We start from the raw sequence: 25026 nt of genomic DNA on the forward strand, positions 1-25026 counted from the left end.
GTGACAACTCAAGAGACAAGCATGAGTGACCTTTTTTTGCCTTTACCAAAGTGGAGAGAGGAAACAATAGTGCAAAACAACGTCTGATTTACAACGTGTGCAGATAATAAGAATAATGGAGAGCCCTGTTTTCAATTCACTGTTAGCCTTCCCACACCGTGTTGGGCAAGAGAGTGTTTAACCATACTTCACTACACTGGTCGGTGCTGGTTGCAGAAAATGGTTTCAGGAAGAGTTCAAATATCGCTGTGGCTGTGAATTCACCGCGGTGTGCTAACCACTACACGACTGGCCACGATCAAATATATTCATATGTTTTGGCTTATTTCAGGAAGAACTAAAGTATGAAAGCATATAACACAAAGAGGGGAATGCCAAGGTAATATCGCAACAAACGAGTTTCAAAGTGATCACACGATTGCTTTTTGTGGCTATGAGCTTCACTGTTTGCCTATTTGAACATTCCGACATGAAAAATAACAATAGAGGGTTTTGGGTTAGATCGTGTAAACATAAATGTGTCGTTGAACCTGCCACCACCCGACACAGCCAATTAGTAATGTTTGTCACGTAAACAGAACGTGCCAATTCGTTACTAGTACAGCACATCGGTGTGTTGGAGAGTAAACCCACAACATCTACAATTGCTTTTACTTGTTCAGTGTCCTGAACTCGTAACAAATTGTCGTGTTTTGTTTACGTGACAAACCTTACTAATTCGCTGTTACGGGTGGTGGCTGGTTTAAAAACACATCTATGATGGATAATAAACCTACGTGTTAAAATACAAACTAACATTGCAGCAAGAGAACTGGCCACGAACTCTTGTGGGCATTAAAGGCACCAGAACAATTATCTCGGTACCAGGACGCTGCTCTTTATACGCAAACTTAATGGTAAAGCATCGAGTGATTCTGTGTAAAAATATGGAAACCTCCAGTAGAGAAGGGAAAATAAATATATGATGCCTCTCGCCATATTTTAGAATTTCAATCACCGTTATTTGAGAAATGTAATTTTCACAAGTCTTGCTATGAGATCGCGGACGCATTAAATCATCGCGGCTGACTAAATACGCACCTGCTCCCGCCAGCTTCTTGGATTCAAAAAAGCATTTTAAATAATGAACCAACATCGCCAGCGACGGGAACTAATGGCGAGCTGAGTGGAGGTGACAGCGTGCGCGGTCTCCTGCACGTTTCAAACTGTTCTCACGCATTCCGCACCTGCTATTGGCAGCGAAGAAATCACACAGCAGTGGGAGAACGCACGAACCACGCGAACCGCACCACTCGCTGCACAGGGACCGACTGAATCGGCGCGCGGAGGCAAACTTCCACGTCGTCGTCGCCGCTCACGACGCCCACGTAAAAATTTTTGGCGAGGCCAGATGCATTGGCGGACAAGCACGCCGATGCCCCCCCCCCCCCCACATGAGGGAGCTGCAGCGACGACGGCGTGCTTAATATCACACCCCCCCACGTGAACACGGCCCTGTGCGTCACGACCAGATCTGTCCGCCTCTTGAGGGAGAGGAACGGCGGCTGACCTGAGACGCTGCGCTCCTGGGAGTCCTGCGAGAGCCGAATCCGGGAATGGGGGAAGTCGTACTTCTGCAACCGTTCGGGAAACTGCAGGCAGCGGGGCAGGAGAACGAGACGCAAAAAGACGGAGGAGCGCACAACTCACGCACAGCACACGCGATTCACGCACAGGTGTAGCCCGCACCTGCCATTAGTGCGGTTGGCTACGTACGGCGTGAAAGAAGTTCAACATGCGTACGTACGTGTGTTGTCGAGGAGCGGGCAGCGTCACCGTAGGCACCAACAGAAAGAGACGCGTACACGCGGGCGGTGCAGTGCCGACGTGGCCGAGCGGTAGTGCATTTGCCGCCACGCGGTTCTAACCCAGCATCCGCCCTGGTCGGCGCCTCCGATTAGCACGGTGGGCTACGTACGGTGCTGCAGAAGTTCAACGTACATACATGCAAGACTGCGGTGCATTAAAAAAGATTGACCAACTACACGCAATCTGCTTCGCAGTGACCGTTAGAGATACCCTGACGTTCTAGATTTAAAGCTTTCGTGACTGCTAGGATCCATACTCTTTGGTTCTATTGGGTAAAGTCACGTAGGTGAAAATAAAATAACAAAAAATCACGACGTTTCGGCCACAACACAAGCAGCCTTCATCAGGTGAACTCACTTCTGCTGCTGTGTCTTCTTTGTCAAGGCGCGTGGTCTTTTTCTTCTCACACAGCTTAAAGGTCGTGATCTAAGCGTGGCTTCTTCCACTCCAGCGCTGTCCTCCAGACAGTCTGGTCCCTTCACCTGATGAAGGCCGCTTGTGTTGTGGCCGAAACGTCGTGATTTTTTGTTATTTTATGTTCACCTACGTGACTTTACCCAATAGAACCAAATAGTATACCCTGACGTCTTTAGAAGAACGAGTAGGAAACGTATGGCGGCGTCCGACGCCAAATTACTTAATTGGGCGAACCGAGATCACTCCCTACTGATAGAGGCTCTAATTCACCTGCCAAGCAACTAACCATGCTGTCCTCTTTAACGTTGTTGGGGGTTAAGAAACTTTACCATCGTTCCAACTACCACGGGAGGAGTTCGAACCGGCGACTTCTGGGTTGCATGTCCAGCGATCAAACCAGTATACCATGTCAGCGTCCCGTCGATGTCAGTACCTGGCTCATTTAATTTACAGCGGAATTATGAAGCGGCCGAAACTAAACGTTCCTTTAACAGGATGTGCCCTTTTGCATGATCTGTACCAGACGGTAAACGCAAAACACGTTGATTAATTTGGCTGTCTATAAATGTGCACGTGATAAGCCACTTCGATGAGCTATCATTTGTGGCGAGGTCGCTTCTGAAAAAGAGCTGTGTAGCTCAGTGGGGCCTTACCTGGTAAAATAAAAAAAAAGTTTAGTTTGAGTTGATTTATTTTCATTTTTTGCTTACCTTTCCTATACGTTCTACTCCTGTAGTGTTTTTTTGTGTTGTCTGTTGTTGTAACGTTCTGACCCCGTGCCCCTCCTAGACGCCAGTGAAAAAGAGCTTTATAACTCGTCGGATTTCTCCAGGATAAATAAAGATCCTCATTCAGATTTTTGCAGAAACTGTTCTGCAGAAACAAAGCCTCGTCAAGTAAAACTTTGTTGTTGTTCTACTGTACATCAATAATAATAAAATAATTTACATCTGTAAGGTGCATTTCATGCATGGATCCCGATGCGCCACCGTGTATGGAAAGCAGGAAATAAACATACCCAACAGACCCTGCGGGGTAAACAGCTAGAGGGGGAGGGGGGTATAAATGCCCAGTTTAAGGAGGTGAGTTTTCAAGACAGATCTTAAATATCTCTAACGATTCTGATTTGTCTTATTAGCAAAACAGGGGCAAAGAGTTCCAAAGATTCAGAGCTGCACTGGCAAAAAGCCTGACGGCGAGAGACGACGCATGAGAGAAGGTATTCGCTCGGCACAAGACATGCGTTGGTGGAGCAGAGCAACCAACGAATCGTCTGCTGTTTGAAAAAATAAATGAAAGCTACTCTGTCAACACGGTACTAAGGATGGGAATGTGTTTTTTTTTTTTCAAATTGGTGGGACATGCTGTCCTTTGTCCCATTACCGTCGCCCACGTATGAACAGCCGCACTCAGGCTCGCGCGCACAAGTACAAACTGTGCGGCAGTGATTTAAAAACAACGACGGGGTTTTTTTGCCAATCATGTCATGCCAGAATTTTACTCCCAAATGTTAAAATCGTTCCCAGGGAATTTAACTTGCAAGCGACTTGGGCAAACGATATTAAATCCCATTAGCAGCGACGCCAACATCATCAATTGAATGCGTGCATTCATCGCGCGCGGTGGGGGGGGGGGCGTTAAACGGGAAAACGATATTTTAGCAACACACTCACATCGGCAGGCAGACAATCATTGCCAGGGCGCTGTGCCCTGCGGAATGATGAGCAGACGGGATGCAGTGCCAGCATGCATCCTAGCTTTGCCCCTTTCCAGCGAGGAGATTGTCAAAAATAATGAAGCATCCGATTTTTTTTCGCTTGTCTTAGCACATCTTCTCTGAACAGACGACGAGACGATGAAGAACCGCACCAAACAGTTCAGACAGGTAACATCGTCACGTGTCTACAACAGGAGACAATGTGCCACGTCTATACAAATTATATCATCGTCCTTTTGTTATTATGGCTCAGCGGTACAGCGAGCCAACTCGCAATCCAGTGCCGTGGTGGTGAGATGTTAACTCCATCGCTTGGTATGCAGGTCATGTTCTCTGTCCTCGTAGTCGCGTGGATCTTTCAGTCCAAATTTAGAATCAACATCACACGTTTAGAGGATTTGGCTGCTCGAAATTTACACGTGATAAGACACTTAATTGAGCTTTCATTTGTGGCCAGGTTGCTTCTGAAAAATATCTAAATAGCTCAGTGGGCCTTATCTGGTAAAATAAAAAATAGTGTCGTTTTCAATCCGTACGTTGCAACTTCATATCCTGGGTGGGGGTTGACTCAGCCTTATCATCTCTGCGGTGGATAAAATAAGTATCACATGGTGGGGCTTTCAACAGCGGTTGTTCTAGACATAGGCTCATCCCGTTGCCATAGAAAAGTGGAATTTCCACCCTTCAACGCCCATTTGAGCGGGAAATCCCGTCAACTTTCACTTTGCTTGCTGGAAATTGGCACCTGGTACTAGACGCGCCACTGGTCCGCCACCCGTGTATCTGCTACTCACGCTATCCACACCCCTCTGTGGCTTTCCTGCGAAAATAATGATAGTGCGATCGCTATTTTGCGACGTCGATGTATTTTGCCGATGTTCTTGCCTCATTAAATCGCTGGACATGGCGGAGAAGAGAAGAACAGGTTATTAAGCTAGCTTAAAAATTAGGCTTTGACGACCAATATTTATTCAAAATAAAGGTTGCGTCGGGTGGTGACGACACATTTATACTCATGCAATCTAATACAAAAACATTTACTGTGAATTATGAAGCAAAGGCCTAAAAATATATATATTCTACGTTTTTACCCCGACCCGAAAGACAAGAGCAACGTAAGAATTCCCGTGCACTATGCTGAGCAACGTCATGTCAGCTTGCTGAAAGGTGACGTGGTGCTGATATCGTTTTTTGTAGGGACTGTACAGGTCACCGAACTGTACATCGCACTCTCATACACTTTGCCCGCTTACGCGGTGTTCACGACATGACATTACATCACACGATGACAAATAAAGATCCCTGATGTTGGGTTTTAAATATTCATATTTGTTTTAGCTTCACGCAGATTTCTGCCACAGCAAAACATAACAAGAAACCCAGCATGGCTTTCATGTTAAACGGTGTACATATTATACTTTGCAAGCGTAGTATATAAATTGCGTATAAATCGTAATTGGTTTAAAGCATGCACCCATTTTTTCCCCAGGTGTTTAATTGCCTCTTCCAAGGTAGAGAAAGGTGAATGTATTCAGCTTTCATCATGCAAATTGGTCATGGCTGCATCTAAACGAGGCGACAACTCGAGGCCTCCTGATTGGCTGAGGAGAGACGGCGTTCGTGGCGAAAGCTGATTATTACAAAAATATATAAATGGATACACCGCAGTTGGTCGACAGGACTCGCACTTTCAGACTTTTAAATTCACGTAAAGTGGGGGTGGGGTGGGGGTAACTCCAACTTTTTCCAAGACGTCTGGCCAGCGTAGAAGGGTCGGGACAGAAATACAAACGAGTAGGGGTACTCTTAGAGCTCCCTCCAGCCGAGTCCCAGTGGCTCGAGCAAGACAATGCAGGGCTGACGGCTTTACAATGTATTACCTCGCGCCTCAGCGATGTGACATCCATTGCGTCGTCATCGCTCGGCTTGCGATGGTTTTGCTCGAAAGGCGCCTAATGCGCAGCAGGGCCCACACTTGGGGGGACTTTACAATCGGCCCACCGTGGTTGATGGGGTTTTTTGCCTCGGCTGGACAGGATGTCAGCTTGAATCAGGCAGTGGACAAACACTGCATGGATGCCGTAAATTTCCAGGGCTGGAGATATCTGACAAAAATATCCCAGGATTGCATAGTTTGAAAGAATGTTGCAGAACAACACAAAAGTGCTATAAGACTACAGCTCTCGTAGGAGAGCTCGGGTATTGATTCTGCTCTACAAACACATTAATCTTTTGAGTGAATAATGGAAGTTTTTTTTTTAAAGAACCTGCAAGCTTCATCTCCTGGGGCACAGTTCGCCATCAGAGGAAAGTGCTGAAGCTATCCATGACTACTTCACATTCGGGCTCGGTGTGATTTACAGTTTGACGTCCAAAGGAAACCAGGATCGTTTGAACATTCGTGTTAAGTCAATTCTATCACAGTGGATTTTTTTTTATCTATACAGCCGTGATCATGCAACAGCAAAAAATATTTCAATGCAACACCAGCAAGAAAATAAAGAATGTTCGCTCCACTAGCGTGAATTATTAAAATCGTCAAACATTTTTGGGTTAATTGTGAGTTCAAGAGTCAAAGGAATCTCCAAAATTTGTTGAAAATCTTTCATGTAATTTCACAGCAGCCATATACAGAAACTTCACGATCGTTAGGCAAAACTAATCAAACCGAGCGGGTGTACGGCATATCAGCGCTGCACGTCTTTCAATTAATCCTCAAAATTAAATTACTTTTTACCTTCTTCGACAAGTGCCATTTCATTTATTTTTTTAACGTTTAACCTTACGATTGTGTGTGACTGGTGTCGCGTTAGAAAAAAATTCCATTCGGAACCCTTCACGGTGAGCCAGCGGTGCATCATCACCTTGTGGCAAAACAATGGCCCTGGCGTTGTGACGTGGAGGGTGTCTGTCTCTGATCACGATTGCAGATCCGCAATTGCCCTTCTGAAGATAACTTTTTTTATAAAATTTTGCCGTGTCACAATTAAGATTAAATTATTTATCTGTTTCATTAAAATGTAAAATATATTTTTTTAAAATTTTTAATATCTACGTGACGTTACCGAAAGAACCAAGAATATGAATTCCTGCAGTCACGAAAGTTTCAAGTCAAAATTCCACCATCCCCTGCCTGGTGCCAACTGTTGTTGAGTCGCCCCACTTCTCCAGAAGACAGAACACAGCGCAGTCTCTACTCATCGTCTCCGAACTTTCTTATTTTTATTGTTGTTGTCCATTTAGCTGACCTGTCCCCCCCCCCCCACTTCGAAAGGATTCATGACGGGAGGAGAGGGGGACAGGGGAGACCGACTACAAAGGTACAGGTCTACGTTTGTGGTCGCTTCGTAATAATGATCGTGATTTGTGTTGGATATGGCATCCGATACACCAGGGACGTCTTAAAAAGCTTTACATCTCAGCCATCACATCACCTCAACACATTTAAATGGGGCAGCCCCCCTCCCACCCCCCCCCCTCCCAATGGCAGCTGTCCCTGTGTGGCACAAGGTGACTCAGGACCTGGAGCTGCAAACGGGCATCAATATGCTGCCAGTAAGGGGTGGACGTGGTTGGGGGGGGGGGGGGGACGATTGCTGCTGTGTGTGATTCCAATCGAGAAATTTGACGGTAATTTAATACTTGGAAAAAAGTCATGCAACCTCTTCTCCAGACTAGCCATACATTTTAAATGCCCTGCAAAGTGTGTTTGCTACAGATCAACCAAATTAAGTGAAGACAAATATAATTAAATTCAGTGTGTGTGGGTTTCTTTGGCGTGTGTGTGTAGTGACAGCTGAATGAAGCTGAGAAGAGCAAATCACTACATTTCATGGCCGACTTCCCAGATTCCATCGCAAGAACGCCACGCCTCATTTGCTGACAAGCTATGAGCTCTCGTGGGCCACCTGGCCAGCACAAATGAAGTGACAACTTGAACCACTCCATTAGGCCAATTCTGACCGGTTTGTCACGTGCTAAGTTCGTTGAACGCCTCCTTAAGTCACCACACTTATCATTAAAAAGTGAAAATACGTTTAAATATATATACTGAATGCAAATGTATTGTGCTTTCCATAGACCTTGTGTGGGTTTTTTTTTTCATGAGATAAATTGAATGTGTGTTTCCTGTAACTTTCCATCCTTTGTGCGCTCGTTCATTTTAAATTTTATTTTTAATTAACTTTACGTCATGAGCAGGCAGTATGCACCGATGGCCTTAAGTCTCCAACAAATAAGTTTGTATTCATCTTCTTTGGTTCTTTCGGTAAAGTCACGTAGAATGATAATAAAATAATAAATTGATCAAATAAAATAACACAATAATATTGTATTGTTTGTATTGTTTCCAAGTTCTACATTTGAGCTGACCCAGTGCTTGAGTGCTCAAAGAGAACCCGGGAGAATACCTACAGTACGCATACGACGAGTCAACACTGACAGATCGGCAGCCAGAGGTATTGTTATGGACAATCTGACGAAAAAATATGTTTGGCCAATTCAGTATCGGAAAGTTTTGTATGTGACAGAAAATTGGAGAAATGCATACAGGGTGATACTACTCAATGTGGGCTCATGAATCCACTTGCTGTACTGCTATCTCCTGGCCACCTCCAAACCCCAGTAAAGGTTTGAGAGCTTTACAATTAATATGATCGACAAACCTATGTCTCCAAGGGTGCTGGATTACAGGCATATGCCACCACACTTTAAGTAGTAAAAAACAAAACTGCTTTAGCAACGTATTCTTATATTCCACGGTCAGTTGCCAACACAGTTGAAAATTTGTACAATTCTGGAGGCCTTTGTAAAATTTCTAATAAAACTGAACATATAACCACGTGGTAGCAAGTGCACACTGAGCCTATGTAGTAACAGGGCATTCATTTCAGCAGTTAATTAAATTCCAAGAATGACTTGTATTGCACCACGTTTGTTCCCTCTGATTACACATTGCGTCTTTAAATATTTAATGCATTTTGGGCCAGATTTAGATCTTCAACGCAAACGACTGAATAAAATAGCCGAAGCAATCTTTTTCGACAATGGAGCCAGTCGGCACACGTTGCCCAAAAAAACCCCAAAACGTTACCAAAACGGTGACATATCGGTACCTGTGCAGGCCCTGCGACTGCGATCTCGTGCCACTGTTCGCGGAAGAGCAACCGTTCGAGAGTGTGGCTTTGAGACATGTCCATTTAGAGAGTTTTCTGTACCAACTCTTTCAACGCTGGCCGGGAATCTTGGAAGAGGCAGGGGGTACCCACACATTACCTCACCACGTGACCTGCCAATCAAACTAAACAATGCTTTTTTAATTTTACTAGGTAAGGCCCACTGAGCTGCTATATAGCTCTTTATCAGAAGCACAGTTGGCCCTACCTGGTAAAATAAAATTTTAATTAGCATGTTTTGTTTACGTGACAAACCTTACTAATTGGCTTTGTCGGATGGTGGCAGGTTAAACAACACATTTATCTAACCCCAAAAAAACCTCTATTATGGATAATATTGTTCGCGAAAGCCTATGTGTTCAATTGGGCCAATGTTGGGATTTGGTTACAACGCTCGGATTCAAAGTTGGGGTTACTGGGACCGCAATAAAACAGATTTCAGCAGTAATAAGAGACAGCCACTGGAAACGAATCATAAATGAATTACCCTTTGAAGGGTCTAAAAGGGCAAAAGGGTGGATTATTATCGGTCCATTTCAATACGCACAGCATCCTGCTGTTGTAATTATTTTTTTAACCCACTATTGCAGTGCAAGCGGATACAAATGCTTATTCGGAGCTGTACCTGGCGCTGGTGGTGATCGCCGCTGCTGCTTTGGAAGCCACCATCCTGGGACCTATCCATCTTCTTGGCATCTCCGTGCCTTGAGTAGCACACTGCAAAATTGCAGACAAAACATCTTTAAAGAAAGACAGATGCGGCGGGTAAGCAAGAATGTGCGTTTACATGACCTACGTAACAGGAAAATAAATCAAAACCATTGCAAACACATACACAGCCCGCCTGGTGAATGTAACAGTAGGGTTGCCGCAAAATATACTTTTACAATGATGTGATGATTACCGCTTGATTGTGTATGTGACATGGCAGCACCACACTTCGTGTGGTAGAATGCACACAGCCCTTTTTATTTCGGACCACCAACTCAAAAGAGTAAAAATTGTGGGCCACGCTATTTTACACAGCATCAGGAACAACGAGACAACTATTTGCCATTCTATTCCTTGTCAGGAGTCATTGGTAGAGTCTGACCACCGCTGCCTGCATTGTGCCTCAGGTAGGCACATAGCCACTGTGGGTGTTGACTTCTTGTGAAAAAATATTCACCACTCTATTGCAGCAATCAGTGTCATTGTGTGCATGCAAGGTTTCTTTATGCCTTGGTTGTAATTTGTTATTTGTGTTCAGATTGTGAGGAGCGGCAGCGTAGCGGTCTAGCCACGCTGCGCTACGAAACTGGCAGAAACCCGAGTTCGATTCCGGCTCATGGCCAACACCAGTGACGATTATCTGAACCGGTCATGGGCCTCCCCTAGGTCGACTCAACCTCCAATGAGTATCTGGTGTGGTGGGTAGTAAACATTACCACTAGGGAGACAAAGGCGGCCGGGCGTGGTGTTGGCCACCCACACCCTCGTGTGCCGTGCCGGCCTTCATAGATGCTCACTAACAGCACTTGCCCCAACAGTCTGTTAAGGCTAAACGGGGGATCTTTGTCTTTGTTTTCTTTAGATATTTGTTGCAAGTTGTCTACTTTACTCTTTGGTTCTTTCGGTAAAGTCACATAGGTATAAAATAAAATAAATAAAATCACGACGTTTCGGAAGCAGCCCTCAAAGACGCTTGTATTGCTTCCGAAACATTGTGATTTAATTTAATTTATTTATACCCTTGTGACTTTACCGAAAGAACCAAAGGTAGTCACGAAAACTTTAGATCTATATTGAATCAGATTAATTTAGTGCTGCTATGTTGCTAATCATGATCATCTGCCATTCTCCGCTAACCTCTGGATGGAGACGTCAATAATAATAATATTACCACAGCTGGACCCGTGTAGATGACATTACTTACTCCAATAGGCAGCCTGATATCATTATTGTTACCTCCCCTTTCTTCAAACATTCATACGAATATCTCTTTAGGCTGGAATTCCATCAGAGCTACACCGAAGTTGTGTGTCCCTGGTAATGTATTTCGCTCAAGTTGGCTCATTTCTGTTAATTGTCTCCGGCTGTAAGTTATTCAGCGGTCTCCTGTTATCATCTAAAATATTAAAAATGTACCCGCCCTGCGTGTTCTAATAAAACAGCAAGGAAATAAAAACATATATACCGATGCTTATCGTTGAACACAACAGTTTCAATTACAGACCAGCTTTGGACATAGACCAATTAAAAGATACGAGCAGCCCGTTTTTTTTCTAATCTACATGCGCTCGCCTAAAAACGCTCATTCCCTAGTGAATAGCAGCAAGACGTGGGTGGGGGGGGGGGGAGACCGCGCGGGTGTATACCGTCGTTCTCTGCGAGCGCGTGGTTCAGGTTGTCCACCATGCGCGTGAAGCCGCAGTCCAGGCTGCGGCGGTGCAGGTCCTTGGCGTGCCGGTCGGCCTCGGGCAGGGAGTGGCACGAGCCGAACTGCTCCCTGGAGTCGGCGGAGATGGGCGGGAGGGGCCCCGCGGCGGCGCGGGCCATGCCCATGGGCTGCACCACGGGGCTCAGTGGGCTCTCGTCCTCGTCGGAGTTCTGCTCGGTCAGCGACAGCCGCCGGGCACCCTGCGAGATGGGCAAGCTGGACGGCTTCGACCTCATCTTGACGCCCGCGTTGAAGGGACCGCACGGGCCGTCCCCCGGCTGGCCCCCACCTCCCTGGCAATTCTGCTTCGAGGCCGAGAAGTCCAAGTCGTACACGGTCGATGGCCTGGACCTCCGGACGTCCAAGCCGGAGAACGAAGAGGAGCGCGTTCGGCTCATCACGGACCTGTAGGCCGAGAAGGAGCACGAGCGGCTGCTCGTTATGCCGCAATCTGGCGGCGGCCTCGCTTTGGGCTCTTCCGCGCCGTACACGGAGGAGGGCCGCAACCTGCTGCTCTCGGGCGTAGGCATGAGAGATGGCTGCGCCCGGCCGTTGGACGGTCCTGTTATCGAGAAGGACCTGCTCCTGTTGAAGTCGGTGGCAGAGGATGGCCTCGCCCGGGCCTCGTCAACTCCGTACACCGAGGTCGGTCTGGACCGGTTCACGCTGTACGGGGTGGGTGAAACTGACCTGTTCATCTCCATGTTGTACACGGAGCACGGTCGCGATCGCTTGTACTCAAGGTCGTACAGACCCGACATCCTGGAGGTAATGCCGTCCAGTCCAGACACAGAAGACGATCTTGGCCTGGAGCCAATTCCTCTGGGAATGCAAATGTCACTTGTTTTCATGTGTGGCAGCCCGTGGAAGCTCTGCTGAGACTTAATACTTTGCCTAAAATTTGCAGATGTATCCCCACCCTGCAATCGTTTTTCCCTCAATACAACAGAGCTTTCCATTTTGGAGGAAGAATTCTTATAAGCCAAAAAATCCTTCTCAACATCCTCACTTTTGTCCAGTGATGGGAACTTAAAAATCCTGCCGTCTAGATCTGGTTTTCTGCTTTTGCTTTGGCTTGATATATACGGTGGTGTTAGCTGCTTTGCTGCCTCTTTCTCCAAAGTTATTCGACTCATACTGTATTTGTCAGATCTTGATGCATTCCTGTACTTATTATCATTAAGGTCAAACATCAAAGGACTCACCACGTGATCTAACGACTCAGACCCCCTGCGAAAACCTTGCTGCATTTGCCTTTTCATTTGTTTTTCAAGCGGATCTACGGACGCCTCATCGGACAAACTCCGAAACGGGTGGGCTCTAGTTGCCACGGGGATTGCGATAAAGTCGTTGGCCTTGTCGGGTTTTTTGTTGTACCGGGAATGAGCTCTTCCTTGGCTTGAGGATCCCACAAAATCATTTAATTCGGTCGCGCTGGGTAGACTCCTGCTGTAAGCGCCGTCTGAATTCTGAACGTCCATTCCATCCACGAGAAAGCCTCCTCCAGTCAACTCACTGATGTCATCTATGAGGACATAATTGCGTGGCACCTGCTGATCCAGGTCCGTGTAAAACGATTCTGCTGAAATGCTCGATAAGGGACTGCCCACGATGCTGCCTCGATCATCGAGAGGCAGCCTCATGTCGACGCTCTCGCCCAGGCTATCTGTCGATGTCGGGGACATCATGAGGGGATCGTGGCTTTCAATGACCTCGTAATTTGTCAATAGTTTGGGCTCCATGCTGGACATTTGCCCATTGATAGGCTTTTGAGAATGGAACTGCAGTTGTTTATGACTGTACTGTTGATATGATGAGATTTGGGTGGACTGACATCCTGGTGAGACAGAAAATCTGTCACTAAGTTCTTGACTTTCAGACCTGGACGCACCAATATTGTTAGGGACTAATGCATGGTCCGATGCAGACAAGTAGCTGTGCTTGTGGTAGTCTGATGGAGAACTGGTCATGGGAATGAACATTGCAGGTGTTTTATTTGCAGATCCATCATCTTTGTTTAACAAACTAGATGATTGAGAATCAATGATGCCCTGGCTGTCTGTCATGTACCCGTCATGCTTGCTGTCCCTTGTCGGGAATTCCACTGGGCTGAACACGTGCTGAAAATGTGCAGTACTGCGGTGGCTGCTCTCCGAATATTCACCGTACGGTTTGCAACACTGCATGGCCTCGGCCGTGTAGCAAGAAGATTGTGCTTTGTAATGTGCATCCGCGACACAAGAGTCCTGCTGCTGCTGCTGCTGCTGCAGCAGGAGCAGCCGATCGTCCGTCTTGCTGCCTCGAGTGGCCCCGTCGTGCCCGCCGAGGGAAACCTCTTCCGGCACCGTCCTCGCTCTCTCCGAGTGCTGCCCGCTTCCCGCTGACTTTGCCTGACCAACGCGCGCCTCGCCGTCCGATAGGCAGTCGCGGCTGTGGCCGCCGGCCTCCCGCAGGAAGTCCATCTTCCTCTTCTCCCTGTCCCTGACGAGCGCCTCTTTGCGTCTCAGCATGCCCATCTCAAGGTGGCGCAGCTTGGCGTCGATCTCGCGCTCCTCCTCATCGAGGCGCGCCTGCTGCTCACGCAGCTTGGCCGACTCCTGCTCCACTAGCTCCAGCTCCCGCTCGATGTCCTGACTCAGCTGTCCGCGTGCGGTGCCCTGCCGGACTTCGGCGTCCTTTGGCCTCGGCTGGAACACCATGCCGCTGCCACCGCCACCCCCGCCGCCGCAGTTGCTGCCGCCGCTCGGGGCTCGCGAGATGCTCGTGCCCTCGTGCGCTCTGCGCAAGTCCCGTGCGGCTCCCGCCATTGGCACCGCCGCCTTGCCACTGAGCTTGAGCGGTGCGGGGGCACGGGCGGACGACGAAGCTGTGCAGGGGGCATGTGCGGGAGGCGTGGGCAGTGTCCGCTTCATCGGTCTGCCGTCGGCTACATCATCTCGAAGTTGGATCTGAAACAGTAGAACGGAGAGAATCAGATTTAGCAACCCCACCCCCCCCCCCCCCCGGTTTTGATGTGTGCTACGGAAGGCATCGTTGGTGATCGGGCCACACGACAAGGAAAGGAGAGAATGCCACATTTCTAAATTGGGGAAACGGTGTTTTTTTCCTCCAATAAAAGAGGAAGAGTAATCACGGAGGAGTGGCATTGTCAGATTGTAGTCTCTCCGGGTGTCACACGCGAAAAAGGTTCCGGTTAAAGATTTCATCAAGTTCTCTAGACACTAACAAGTCAAAGATTATGCCCAGTATACGCTCCCAACAACAAGCCACGGCAAGTAGATCAAATCAGCGAGGAAATGACCTCGTACCTAAAGTGGGAGTGAAGCGCATTATTACCATTACAGTCGATCATTGATAATTATCCGGCACCACGCGATTATCCAACATTATCCAGCAATCCCGGGCCGATCCGGAGAAATCGTCAAAACCACTCCAATCCGGTTATCGGCAAGCACCATGTGCGTGACAGAAAAGCTAGCCACGCTTGATTTCAGTGTTTAATATTATATACAATACATTATACGCTACATACAACAACTTAATGAAAATACCGGAAGTATGTACATCATCCCATGCAGAGTCTTTGAATTTTTAATGGTAAGTACGGTACAGTAAATAGAGTAACTTTTTTAAAGTAGGATATTTATTCGTCTATTCGTGTGTTTATTTATGCCAATTTCATATGGTCAAAATTTAAACACTAAAAAAACAAAACGTCATACAGTAGTGCAAAAATAAGCTATTTTAAATAATGATGATGTGATTATCCGGCGTTTTTGAAAATCCGGCGCCACCCGAAGCTGCCGGATAATCGATTATCTACTCTATTATTATTGTTGCATGTACGGCTCTTATCTAACGTCTTCTTTCAAACAGAGAAGCACTGTCTCAATGGGCCTCTTAATAATATAGCCCCACTGATCGATCCACTGCTGGATGAGGCCTACCCTTCACCGCTGGCGGCGGTCATGGGGGGGGGGGGGGCTGTTTTGGCCGCACGTCAACGAGCCGCGCCAGCCGCCCGCACCTTCAGGGTATGGGCGCTTGCTTTTTCCATCGGCTATTTGCGGGGCCGAGCCAGAGCCAACCGCTAAAGCTCTGACCTCACGAGACATCTAAAAATCTGGTTTCTGGGTGGGGGGGGGGCAAGCAGGGTCAAGGGAGAGGTCAGCGGGGTTCATCACACAACGAATCTAGACTTGGTAATTGCGTGTGCCCGTCGGCAGTGCAGCTCGGTCACTGCGGTGGAAAAAAATCACCTCCTGAGCTAAGGCGGGGAAGAAACACGAGATGGCAACTGCAGCACTACGTCAAAGCGTAATCAAGGATAAACCAAATCTGCAGGGGCTGTTACGATTGCGGAGGGCATGGGGGCGGGTTGTGAGGATGCAGCACCTGTCAGGAGCTGCCATCCGAGAAGAGAGTTTTACCCCCTGCAGGCATTGTTCATCATTCGGCAATAACACGGGGCACTGGAGGAAATACGAGGATTGATCGTGACTGTGACGCATTAATTCAGCACGCAACACAGTGAGAACTTTTCATTAATCAATCGGGTCATGGTGAATTCCTGATTCTCTGTTACCCCAGGCTCGCAATGAACAGAAATTACAAACACTAGCACAGCAGCTTGAGGCTCTTTTACCGTACAATTTGAAATGATAAATCTACACGCATATACAAGTCATGAGCATTATTTGTAGCCGGATAAGAGCACACCGAGGCAAAATACTATTTTGGAAGGGAGGTCTGGGATGCAAAGCGTGGAAACAAAATAACAAAACATCTCAATGATGAAAAAACATAAAAAAGACGTCAGTCGAAAAATAACCTACAATACTTATCAGTGAAGCAAAATATAAACGTTCGTGGAGCTGGGAGGTCCAATGATTTGAGTTTAAATTACTTCGATTATCAGTTGAATGACTCGACTAATCGGATAACACGAAAGAAGGCCCCCCGTGTGTGGGAGTTGATGGGTGGGACGTCATCAGCATCCTCATTATCTGTCAAACTGGGAGTGGCTTGTAGGGGTTTCCCTCCTTTGGGAAGTAAATGTGGTGGGCGGTTGCCATTTTTTAAAGGTGCCCAAGTAATCGACCAGATAAAAAATATTCGATGTCAACGTTTTGTTGATTCATTCACTCATCGTGCCAGCTTTACAAAGCAATTCTGACCACCTGGCGGAGACAATCCCTTTTTACCTGATGGCTCAGTCCAATCCTGAATCACGCCTTGCAGAATTATAGTTAACAAGTGGCTGAATTCATTTTAATTAAAATGTGGGAAAAGATCATGCTGCAATTTTCTTTTTAACAAAAAAGTAATTAGCCATCACGTGAAAAGGCAGTCAAATAATGACTTCCAGCGCAATATGAATTGCACCCAATAAATCTCGAACCAATGCTGTCACGGTATGCCCTCAAAATATTTCGTGTCACGCAACTCGTATTCAATGTTAACTGTCTCATCGTTACGCAGCGGTAACGAATGAGCGACTATTACTGTGCTGGCCTTTCAAAAGCATATCCCGCATGGCAGCTGCCTGGATTTAGATGACAACGATTACGCACATTCAGCTCGAATGAAAAACACTTTGCCATCACATCCCAATTGAAGAATCAAGTGGCGTCTTATGAATTCCAGTGAACCACCAAGCCGCACATCTGCACCCTCAAGGACGCGCGAGTGTAAGACGTGAAACCGATGCTGAAGCGGGCACACTGACATCAAGAGCGTTCGCGTAACCAAGCAGCAACTACATTATAGACAAGTGGCCTGGCCGAGATATTGCAGTTAGCACACGTCCATGAGAGGAGGGTAGTAGGAGTGCAAGGGGCCATCCATTGAGTACGTTCGCAAAAATCTGTCAAAACTTGACCCCTCCCTGTAGGCACGCGTACTTTTTACACCCCCCCCGCCCCACCCCACCTGTACGTACGCTTGACGCACCCCCCATTGTCAGTAGACCCACCCATACGCAAGAGTACACATTTGTGTTAACCCCCCCTCCATGCGTACGTGCTAAATGGATGGCCTATAATGATGTCTCTAGTTGCCAGAACATTGCTCCCTGCACAGAAGCCCCCTTCTTCACTCCGCTGTCCGGATATGGAACTGCCTCCCCGATGAACACATTGTCAAAGAAATCACCGACTCTGGTGTTCAGGCCTTCGAATGGCGAGCACACACGTGGTACATCTCCTAACTTCACCCGCACGCCTTGCAGGGACTGAATCTTTGAGCTGCAGTGAACCCCATTATTCATGGCCGCTTAGATGTACTAATGTCTGATATGGATATTGTTCACAATTGCACGCAATAAAAAAAAAACATCTATTGAATGGTTAATATCGATTGTTAAGGTTGACGAGGAGAGCTGGGCTATCTGATGATATACTCTGATCGATTACTCTACCAATTGTCGCTTCAATTGCACAACTTCTCAATAACGTGAAATTACTTTGAAGGGATAAAAAAAATGTACCCCTCTGTTCACAGGTGTGTCGCTGGACGGGAGGTGATTGGTCAGGGCTTGGCGCCAATCTTGCGCCATCAGCAGCGTCACGCTGGGCATGTCTAAAACCTACCGTCACACCCTTATCAGTGCCCTACCTGATTATCGACGAATTCAGGCCTTATTGGTCACCCTTATAAATATCAACGTTCATCCTACAAAGTCACATCACAAGGGGGAACTAAAAACATAATTAAAAAAAAATGTGCCCGTATTGAAACAGCTGTACGCTGTATGGACCTGAAAACTCAATTACCCCATACAAGAATCCGGGTAAATCGTATGGGTTGTGACAGGTATGTTAACAAGGGGCAGGATGTTGTGGTGGTCCTTATTTTTTCAAGTTGCCTGAGTAATCGACCACAACAAAAACGTAGCCGATTTTATATCCCAGTCGATCAACCAATCGGCTTAGCAAACCTAAAGAACCCAGCCTCCAACTCGTGGTGGATGATTCGTTGCAATGGTGTAGGAATGGACATTTGCGTGCGCATTACACACGCCAATGATGCAAACAAGACAGACAAACAGAATGTGAACACACAAACAAGGCGGTAAAAGCAAGACATAAATAAATAAATTAAATTCCTGAATCACATCGCCGGGGAATGAAGGCTATTGCCATAACTCTCACCTAAGGCGGTGGGAGATGAGAGTTTATAAACTCTAAAGGGAGGGAGGAAGTGTATTGATATTGATAATTCCAAGGGAAGATGTTTACCAGAGGTTTGCTGTAGAGGATAAACAATCAGATAGGCGCGTGCTTGAAGGAAAATCAATGCAGGTTTCGAGCAGGGACGGTTTGTCAAAATCAGATTTTATCATTAATAATAATTTAAAAAATACGTTCATCCCTCTGTCATCATCAACCAGGATCAATCCACTGCTGAATGACGAGCTCCCCAGTCGTCACCGTTTATCACCGTTCTGCTATGGCTATGTAACAATCCACCCGGAACCTGTGCATGAGCTGATTTCATCGCTCCATCTCCTGAGCGGATGTTTTTAACCTGCGTATCTCCACCGATCCACATGTTCTTCTATGTGTTTCTTAGCGTAATTCCAAGCATGCATGCGTGTGTGTGTGCGTGTACACACGCACACGTCTCTGTGTAAGCACACACACACAGGTGGGGAGCGGTGGTGTAGCGGTTAGCGCGACGCTGCGCTACGAGCCCAGCGTGTCCCGAGTTCGATTCCCGCTCACGGCCAACACCAGTGACGATTATCTGAACCGGTCCTGGGCATCCCCTAGGTCGACTCAGCCTCAAATAAGTACCTGGTGCGATGTGTAAACATCGCCACTCGAGAGACAAATGCGGCCGGGCGTGGTGTTGGCCACCCACCCCCTCGTGTGCTGTGCCGACCTTCATAGCTGAATTTGTTGAAACGAGCATTCTAAACTAGTTTCGATCTTTTGGCTCTCATCAATACTTTTTTATCAGATGAAACAACGTAATTAGTTTTCTTGGAAATGTTTGCCGCGTCAAGACGGCGTGATGTCTTTTTTTAATCGGCTCTTCTCGTAAACAGTGGTAAAAACAAAACGTCAAAGTTAACTTTTATGGCAAATAAGGTGCAATACAATCGATTCGTCGTGTGAGAGCGTTTTTGTTGTTACTTTTAGCATTTGCTCCGAATGCTTTACCTCCTTTCGGTAAAGTAAGTGGGCTTGGGGCAGGTCACGTCACGACACACACCGATAGCAGATGGTCAGGAATAATGAAACAAATCTAAAAGATCAGTGGACTTTACCTGGTAAGCTAAACAAAATAGTTTAGTTTTACAGTAGTCCCTCGATCAACAGTGACATCGGTTCACGGTTTTTCGGTTAACGATTCGTCTCCCAGAGTGACCCCCCCATGGTTTCGCCTCACGTTACGATGCCGACAACGGTCACGTGTCTACGTTATACGCACGCGGTCGCACCAATTTCGGCCAATCGGAGCGCTTGTAAAGCGAGACTGAAAGCAATGCCGCCTCACAGCCAATCAGCGACGCACCATTAATGAGCCGTTTAGACCTCGACTTGGCTTCGTTTACATTACTGTATAACGTTTTCTGTTTTGGCAGTGGGAAAAACATATCTCTTGAAAATTTACAGTTATTTCGTTTAACAGTATTTTCGTGGAACGGATTAAAACGTTAACCGAGGGACTACTTCATTTGTATATATATTTTAACTGATTTGTTTACCTGTCCTATTCTGTGCGCTCCTGTCGCGTTTTTGTATTGTTTGTTGTTGTAACGTTCTGACCCCGCCCCTTACTGGACATCTGTGAAAAAAAGAGCTTCATAGCTCATCGGATTCCTCCAGTAATAAATACAGATTCTGAATGACAGAGTGGCATCAAAGGGATAGGACGCATCTGAGAGAGGACATTCACCGACCAGATGGAGCCATCATTATCATGACGCTCGTTTGTCCACGAAAAGACCTCACAGAGTCTCAAGTCTCTTTTTCTAAGAAAGGCCCTGCCGAGTTTTTGTCTTGTCATTTAGACTGCAGGAGGAATCGGATGTGTCTATGGTGCTGTTTTTTTCCACAGATGTCCAGCATGGACACGGGGTCAGCAAGTTACGACGGCCAACAATACTACAGAAAGACGATAGGAGTGCAAAATAGAGAGAAGGGTAAGCAAGTCACTAAATATAAATATGTTTTTGTAATTAATTACATAAGTCCGATTTATCAAGTTTGGGCAAGGCAGCAAAAACGACGACGAAACATTCCCAGATCACACCAGGATAACACCACACAGTAGCAGTAGTACCTCAATAAAATGGCACATTAACATTGAACTATCGATGCACAGGTCAGGATCAAAGTTACAAATCACATTTGCAAATTTTGGTGACCATGAGACTTCTACCCTGATCTCTTAAGTTCTCACGCCTGGTTGAACGGAATAAACTTCAACTTTCATTCATTCAGTTTATTTTTCGAGTAAAAACTCGCCCCCACCAAATACTTGACAGTATGAATCCAATGAAGGTAGTCCTACCTATGAAATCAAGGCACGTAGAAAAAATATGAAAATTAGAAGGCATACTCAAGGAAAAGCTAAAAGGAAAAATAAATTGTCTTGCAGAAATTCCTGAACTGTTTGGTGCTCGGAGCCAGTCTTAGGGCCGGATCTTAGCCGCCACACTCGCCACCAGTCGAGATCGTTCGGACACCTGGTAAGGATGCCCCAAGATAGTCTCCCCCTGGAACTCTGCCGGGCACGTCCCAGTGGGCGAAGACCCCGGGGCCGGCACAGGGCCACACTGCTGGCGGTGGGACTTTGTCGCTCAGCTGACCTGGGAACGCCTGGGAATTCCCCAGGAAGAGCTAGAGTCTGTGTATAGTAGTGTATAGTGTAGTGTACAGTGTAGTGTATAGTGTAGCATATAGTAGTGTAGTTTATAGTAGTGCTAGAGAAACGAACGAACGAGCCGCCACACTCGAGAAGGCCCTACTACCGCCCAGCATAAAATTAAAAATTATAGGTTGAGCAAGCAGGGCCTGGTCCGAGGAGCACAAGGTTTGCATCTACCAGACAACTGGGGAGCCATAGACGGGACCGCAAGTAGTGAGGACCAAAGGCCGTCTTGAGCTTTGTATGAGTGGAAAAGGCGCCAATAGCCGTGGCTTTTGGGGTCACGACGGCGCTACAGAGCTGGAAGACACGGAGGGATGACGCGGACGCGTGGGTTCAGTAATTCCGGCACGAGGTGAAATGTCGAGATTGAGAAAGATCGACTCGGCGAGGAGATGGTTGACACAAGTGTAACATGAACAAGGCACGACTTTGAAATATTTGATGAAGACTTACATTGTGCTGGGCCAGGGTAGATCAATTCTAAACCATGACAGGGGACGTAAATTTACCGGTCTTCCGCTGCTCAGAAGCGATTGAAGACGCCAGTTTATTGTTTGTACGAAGCATTTGCCTTGAGGACTTCTACGTGACAGCGAGCACTTGCAAGAGTGACAACAATTATACGTAATTCATTGCTTGTCACATCCCTGACAACAGACAAATCAGATAACTAAAGCGGTGATCTAGAACCTGGCCCCAAACACACAAAGCGCACACAAATTGTACACAAATCGTACACAAAAGGTACACAAAACTTACACAAATCGTACACAAAGCAGCTTCGCCCCATGATGCGCCTGCTGATAAGAGGCCCGTGAAAATATCACCATCAGCCATGGCCAATCCACTGATGGATGAAGGCCTTCCTCATTCCACCAACATCTTCACCAAATCCCGCAATGTATCAATCCACCCAACACCTGTGCACAAACTGATTTAATAATATGGGTGGATAGGGTGGCCCAGTGGAAACACTTGTGCCTCACAGCAAGGGGCCCTTGGGTTCGATTCTTGACTCGGCTGCCTTTGTGTGTGGAGCTGTTATGTTCTCCCCCTGTTCTGCCATTGCTTTTCTCCTGGTCCTGCGGTTTCCTCCAATAGCTAAGTCAAGCATATTCATTTATTGTCATTGTACTGGTGACAATGACAATAAAGGATCTATATATCTAAATGTCAATGGCATTGGCCAAAACATTTTGATGCTGACTCAGTCACGGTGCAAGCCTACACATATAGAAGAATCCACAACACCTCACACGTGTCAGACGCCTCGTGGTTGCATTGGTGCGTTACGAGACCATGATGGAAAAATATGGCTGGCTGGGCAAGACCTTCGTCCACCATTGTATAAATCCTGGCTGATGATGATAATTAGACTGCTAATATTATCCTGCACAAGAGTAGGCGCCTGATGATGCTAGTTGTAATTACTGGAGGAACATCGTACTCAAATTGTAAATGTTGCAGTGGGTTTACTCTCCAACACATAACCGGTGTGCTGTACTAGTAACGAATTGGCATGTTTGTTTACGTGACAAACCTTACTAATTGGCTGTGTCGGGTGGTGACGGGTTTAACGACACATTGATAGTTACGCGATCTAACCCAAAAACCTCTTATGGATTGTGTACCAATATCACAACCAACATCGTCCATTTACATAACCCACGAATTTTTGTTTATAGAACAATATGAACCCCGTTTCTCCACATTCATAGCAACCTAGATTTCACTTGCAGGTGATAATGAATGACTAAATTAATGTACCTTCTAATGTATTGATTGCTTCTATATTATAAAATTCAAGTACGTGGAAATATTCGCTTTTGAATCTTACATTTATTTCTAATGATGTATGAAGTAAATTAATTAGCACATTACCTTCATAAATAGGTAATATATTTTTAAATAGGTTACAGCTTTGTATAATTGTTATACAGTATATAACAGCTCTGTCACTCTCAACAACAAATGGAGGGGATAACTCGTAGAGGTCATTAAATATCCCAGGTGCTTATATTGGATCTCAGTAATGAAAGGCACGTTTAATGCTTTATTTTCACGGTTGCACTGTAACTAATACAACAGGATGAGAGTCCAGGGTGTGGAGATTCAACAATTCATGAAATGTAAAGGTGGTCGATGCATTATTTTGCGTCACTCACATTTGTTTTCCAATAATGTTCTGTAAAATTACTTATTTCAATGAGAATTCGACTGGGAAAAAGCCCCCTGTGTTTTGTTACGTGACCTAACGTTAGAGGTACTCGCACAGCTCATTGACAATCCACTGCTGGTGGGAACAAAGCACACCAATCAATTTGGTTCATCACCAAAAACCAGAGGAATCTTGAAAAGCGAGCAATATCTTGACAATTATTTACACCACCATAATAGAGGGGTTTAATTGGGTTAGATCGCATAAATATAAATGTGTTGTTAAACCGACCACCACCCGACGCAGCTAATTAGTACGGTTTTGTGACGTAAACAGAGCATTCCAATTGGTTACTCGTGTAATGACGACTTGACACACTTATCTTGAGACGTTCACTTGACATCAGGCAGAGTTCCCACTGCAACAGCCACGAGTCTCCCTCGCATCTCCCTTACAAGTCAACCGAGGCCACGCCCTCCTTCTCGATCCTTCTCGCTGACTCTGGACGCTCGTTCCACCGGCAGACTCGACCGTCCTCTTCCGTCACCTGACCACGCTCCCTTCCCGAATATTCCTGTAGCCACCGGTCCCTTCACACACACAGCTGATTCCCCTGTCATTACCTCCTGTAGCCACCGGTCCCTTCACACACACAGCTGATTCCCCTGTCGTTACCTCCCGTAGCCACCAGTCCCTTCGCACTCACAACTGATTCCCCTGTCATTACCTCCCGTAGCCACCGGTCCCTTCACCCACAGAAAACTGATACCCCTGTCATTACCTCCCGTAGCCACCAGTCCCATCGCACTCACAACTGACTCCCCTGTCATTACCTCCCGTAGCCACCAGTCCCATCGCACTCACAACTGACTCCCCTGTCATTACCTCCGATGGCCACTAGTGCATTCGTACTGTAGGCTGACTTCCCTGCCATTACCTCCCGTGGCCACTAGTCCCCTCATACCGCATGCAGGCTCTACTGTCATTATACTAGTACAGCACACCGGTGTGTTGGAGAGCACATTCACAACATTTACAATCAGTATATGACGTTTCGCCAGTAATTACAACTAGCATCATCAAGCAGACAGCCAGATTTGTGGATGAATCCTGTTTTGTTCATTAAATAGAGGGTTAAATAGAGGGTTTAACGACACATTTATATTTACGCTATCTAACCCCACAAAAAGCCTGTATTCTGGATATTGGTCGTGAAAGCTTACCACGTGTTAAACTATATACATGACAAGGAGACTGCACCCAGCATCGTCAAGCATTTAACAAAAGAGGCATTTTCCCATGACGTGACAACTCCATTTCATTAGCTCTGTCGTTTGGTGGAAGATCATAGTCAAAGATTGGCATTACACACTACAAGACGATCTAGCCACCACCCCCCCCCCCCCCCCCC

General features: G+C 46.5%; 1 protein-coding gene across 1 annotated transcript in view; it reads right to left on the reverse strand.

Moving 5' to 3' along the window:
* The window catches only part of LOC116952745 (uncharacterized), a 114330-nt gene that overhangs the window by 61034 nt on the left and 28270 nt on the right, over positions 1-25026 (reverse strand). Inside the window, exons 2-4 of the mRNA XM_032972354.2 lie at positions 11514-14523; positions 9782-9873; positions 1550-1631 (exon numbers count right to left, since the gene is read on the reverse strand). Of these exons, the coding sequence (XP_032828245.2) occupies positions 1550-1631; positions 9782-9873; positions 11514-14487 (3148 nt within the window). The 5' untranslated portion in view covers positions 14488-14523. The remainder of the gene's footprint in view (positions 1-1549; positions 1632-9781; positions 9874-11513; positions 14524-25026) is intronic.

Source organism: Petromyzon marinus, chromosome 48 (assembly GCF_048934315.1).
Source record: "Petromyzon marinus isolate PM22_M1 ecotype Great Lakes invasive population chromosome 48, UKy_Petmar_22M1.pri1.0, whole genome shotgun sequence".
NCBI classification, from domain to species: domain Eukaryota; kingdom Metazoa; phylum Chordata; class Hyperoartia; order Petromyzontiformes; family Petromyzontidae; genus Petromyzon; species Petromyzon marinus.